The sequence below is a fragment of the Pteropus vampyrus genome, unplaced genomic scaffold (genome assembly GCF_000151845.1).
Source record: "Pteropus vampyrus isolate Shadow unplaced genomic scaffold, Pvam_2.0 Scaffold18, whole genome shotgun sequence".
Lineage (NCBI taxonomy): Eukaryota > Metazoa > Chordata > Mammalia > Chiroptera > Pteropodidae > Pteropus > Pteropus vampyrus.
This window is the reverse complement of record NW_011888799.1, coordinates 13,432,092-13,435,331: the sequence shown is the minus strand read 5'-3', so window position 1 is coordinate 13,435,331 and position 3,240 is coordinate 13,432,092. Positions and strand designations below refer to the sequence as shown.

Below are 3,240 nucleotides of genomic sequence, written 5' to 3'. Positions count from 1 at the left end.
CTCTCTCTCTCTCTCTCTTTCTTTCTTTCTTTCTTTCTTTCTTTCTTTCTTTCTTTCTTTCTTTCTTTCTTTCTTTCTTTCTTTCTTTCTTTCATCTGGCAACCCTGCCCTGGGTGCACATTAAAGTTTAAGAAACTGTTCTAGCAGGATACTCACAGCATAGTCCCCCTGAGCCCTGTATAGAGGCAGCTATGGCTTTGGAGTGTTGTTTTTTTAGAAAGGTATTTAATGCCTTTTTGGGTTGCAAAGCATCATGATCCTCCCTGCTCCCTATTCTCTTTTCTGTGTCCTTATGCCAATGTTCAGGATGAGCTGTCTTAGTCCCACAGTGCATACTCTTAGGAGACTGAGTTGCTCACAGAGAGGACACTCTGACATTCTTTTTCTCACCAGCCAGGCCCTGGAAAACCCCCAGGTGGTCAGAGATGAACCATGTGGAAGCCACTGGGGATCCCTTTGTCCCTGTAGCACAGGCTTAAGCCTGGGGCAGGCTGAGCAGACTATTCTTTAACATTTTTTTTTCCTCTAAATAGACATGGGCCTCTTGGCCTTGGAGAGGTTTCTCAGGTTGAGAGAGGACAAATGCACACAAATAGTAATCCTGCAGCTTGATCTATTGGCCTGTCGTTCCTCCCACTAAAACAGAGAACAGCCATCATGTCCTTGACTTTACTACCTGGAGTTAAGAGGTTGCAAATTAAATGTCTGAAGGGACTAGGCCAGTATCATAGATAAGTGAAGCAGGAAGGGTGGAGACTATGACAAAATAATCCATAATCTAAGAAACAGCCTCTCCTTCACCCCCTTTTTTTAACTCCAGCTGATCCATGGCTATCTTACAGAAATTTGGGCTCAGAATTTTTTAAAAACTGAATTTTTATATCAAGTCTCGATTTGAAAACGTTAGAAACAAAATAAACATTAGGTAGGCCAAGGAAAATACCTCTGTGTACAATATTAGACTCTTTAGGAAGTCATTTTTTAATTTTGTCTTAAAATATATTACATACTGATGAACATATTATAGGTACTTCATTAAATTTATAAAGAATATCTCATTGTGTTTAGTTCAATTGGAATTAAAGCCTCAAACTCATATTGTCTAATGGAGAATTTATGTTTATATAAGCATAAAAGACTTTAAGTTATTTAGATAGTAAATTCTATAAACATAAATAGTAAAGTGATTAAATGATCTAATCACTACAAAAGTACACTGAGGAGATTTGAGTTGTATTTAAACTCAGAACTAAGGTATGGCTAGTGTAATCACTGGCTTTCAGCCCATAGCCAAAGTATTGATTTGTTCAAAGGATCAGAGAGAAGACTTTGTGGAGACTTTGCTTTGAGGTGTGGCTTTGCCACTGTAAATTCTTGCATATACCAAAGAGGAGAGCTTGGATTAGATGACATACGTAAGCCTCTCGCTGTTGAAGATACTTTAACATGAGACACCAGTTACTGAGGTGGGCAAATTACAGTCTAGTTGAGCTGCAAGAAAGAAAAGGAATGAGAATATTTTTGATTCCTAGGGCAATGTGGGGGATGGGTGGGTGGTAAGTACACGAGTACTTAAAAGTATCAATATACCTCAACAAGAAGTGAATGAAAAAGCAGAATGAATACATATGAGAGTCTTTCCAAAAATTTTTGTATACGGAATAACTGTTGTATATGGAATAACTCTTATTTAATTATCCTTATTTTTATAGGGAAATAGGGTATGTGCTGCTGGTTATGGCTACTTTTTTCATCTTGTGACCAACCAGACATCACAAGCTCCACTTCTCTCCTTCACTCGCAATATTGCACATTTTTGTACAAGGTAACTTTGGGGAAATGAATCTACATTTTGGGTATAAGTCCTATGGTTTAACATTTTTCGTATGACATTCAGAGAGAGTGTAACTTTTGATATCCATATGCTATTTGATGATACACCTTTATAAGCATTTTGGATCATAAAAGTATGATGGCGAAAAGAAGGGAAAGGGAGAGAGAAGTCACTTGAGAGGGCAGCAAGACAGAGTACACCTTTCGCGGCCAGAGGAGAATTTAGTAGAAAGAGCAATTAAACTTCCAATGATTGTGAGCAATTGGAAATCTAGAGTGCCTGGGCTTAGGAACTGACTGGGGAAATTAGCTTTGGAGAAGAGGTTCTTTGCCTGTGACTTGTATACTGTAAGATGAGGAGGGACTTGTTTAAAATTCTTGTTATGTAGAGATTAAGATCATCTGCTAAGAGCGAGTACTGGGAAACATGGTGAGAACATGGAAAAATGTGGACTTCAGAGTCAAAATCAGGCTCTGATTCAAATCCTGACTTTACTCTTAGTAAATCACTTTTTTTTTCTTTTTTTAAGTCAGATCCTTTATTTGTAAAATGGGGAAAGATCTAGATTAAAAGTTTGATGTGAAAATTAGAAATGACATATAATTCATCTAAAAGAATACCTGGAATGTAGTAGAAACTCAATAATTGATCATTACAAATAATTATGATCATAGTATAGGAATACTGCTATAATAGAAAATGATAAGGAGAGTGAAATAAGGATTAAGAACAATTGGTATGCCATGTTGAAGTGTCAGCTGAGGCTAGGATTAATACATGTGTCATGAAATTATCATTAAAATTATGAAGTTTTTATCTAGCATGTCTCAGCAGCCCTGGAATGTGAGGGAAGAAAGTATCCAGGATACCAGAATGATAGGGCATTTTAGAAAGAGGAACAAAAGTCAGGGGAATTACAGGTATTCTTACAAAGACGTAAAACTAGAAGGCAACTGATAGAATATCAGGGATCACATTCTAAAGGGCTAGAGAAAGATGTTCAGAATCCTGGGAAAGGTGTGAACCTAAAGACGGGCTGAGAGAATAGAATGGGATCATGGCAGTCTGCACCTTGTTGAGATCCATAGCAGGTCTCTAAGGGAAATAGGAAAGGCTGAGGAATGGGCAATGGCAGTTACAGAGAAGGGTCACAGGTTCATCTCTAATCTCCCTTATTCATTACCTTTACCTTTATATTTTCCAATGAGAAAAAGTGAGTGTTCAAAACATAGAAATTGGCTGAATTTCACTCTTCGTTTTGCTTTCTAGGTGTGGTCTCTTTGTATACCCTAAATTTCAGCCACCTTGGGATAATGGCACTGGCCCCACCTTGTTCCAAAACTTTATGGTTTGGGGAAGTGCAGGTGGTGCCCAGGTATGTTTCTTTAGTTTTTTATTAAAACCAT

The 3,240-nt window shown here is 37.7% G+C and overlaps 1 protein-coding gene across 1 annotated transcript in view; it reads left to right on the top strand.

The window, feature by feature from the left end:
- Positions 1-3,240, top strand: part of LOC105288587 (fibrocystin-like) — a 301,050-nt gene that overhangs the window by 59,721 nt on the left and 238,089 nt on the right. Inside the window, exons 8-9 of the mRNA XM_023527696.1 lie at positions 1,713-1,825; positions 3,104-3,209. Of these exons, the coding sequence (XP_023383464.1) occupies positions 1,713-1,825; positions 3,104-3,209 (219 nt within the window). The remainder of the gene's footprint in view (positions 1-1,712; positions 1,826-3,103; positions 3,210-3,240) is intronic.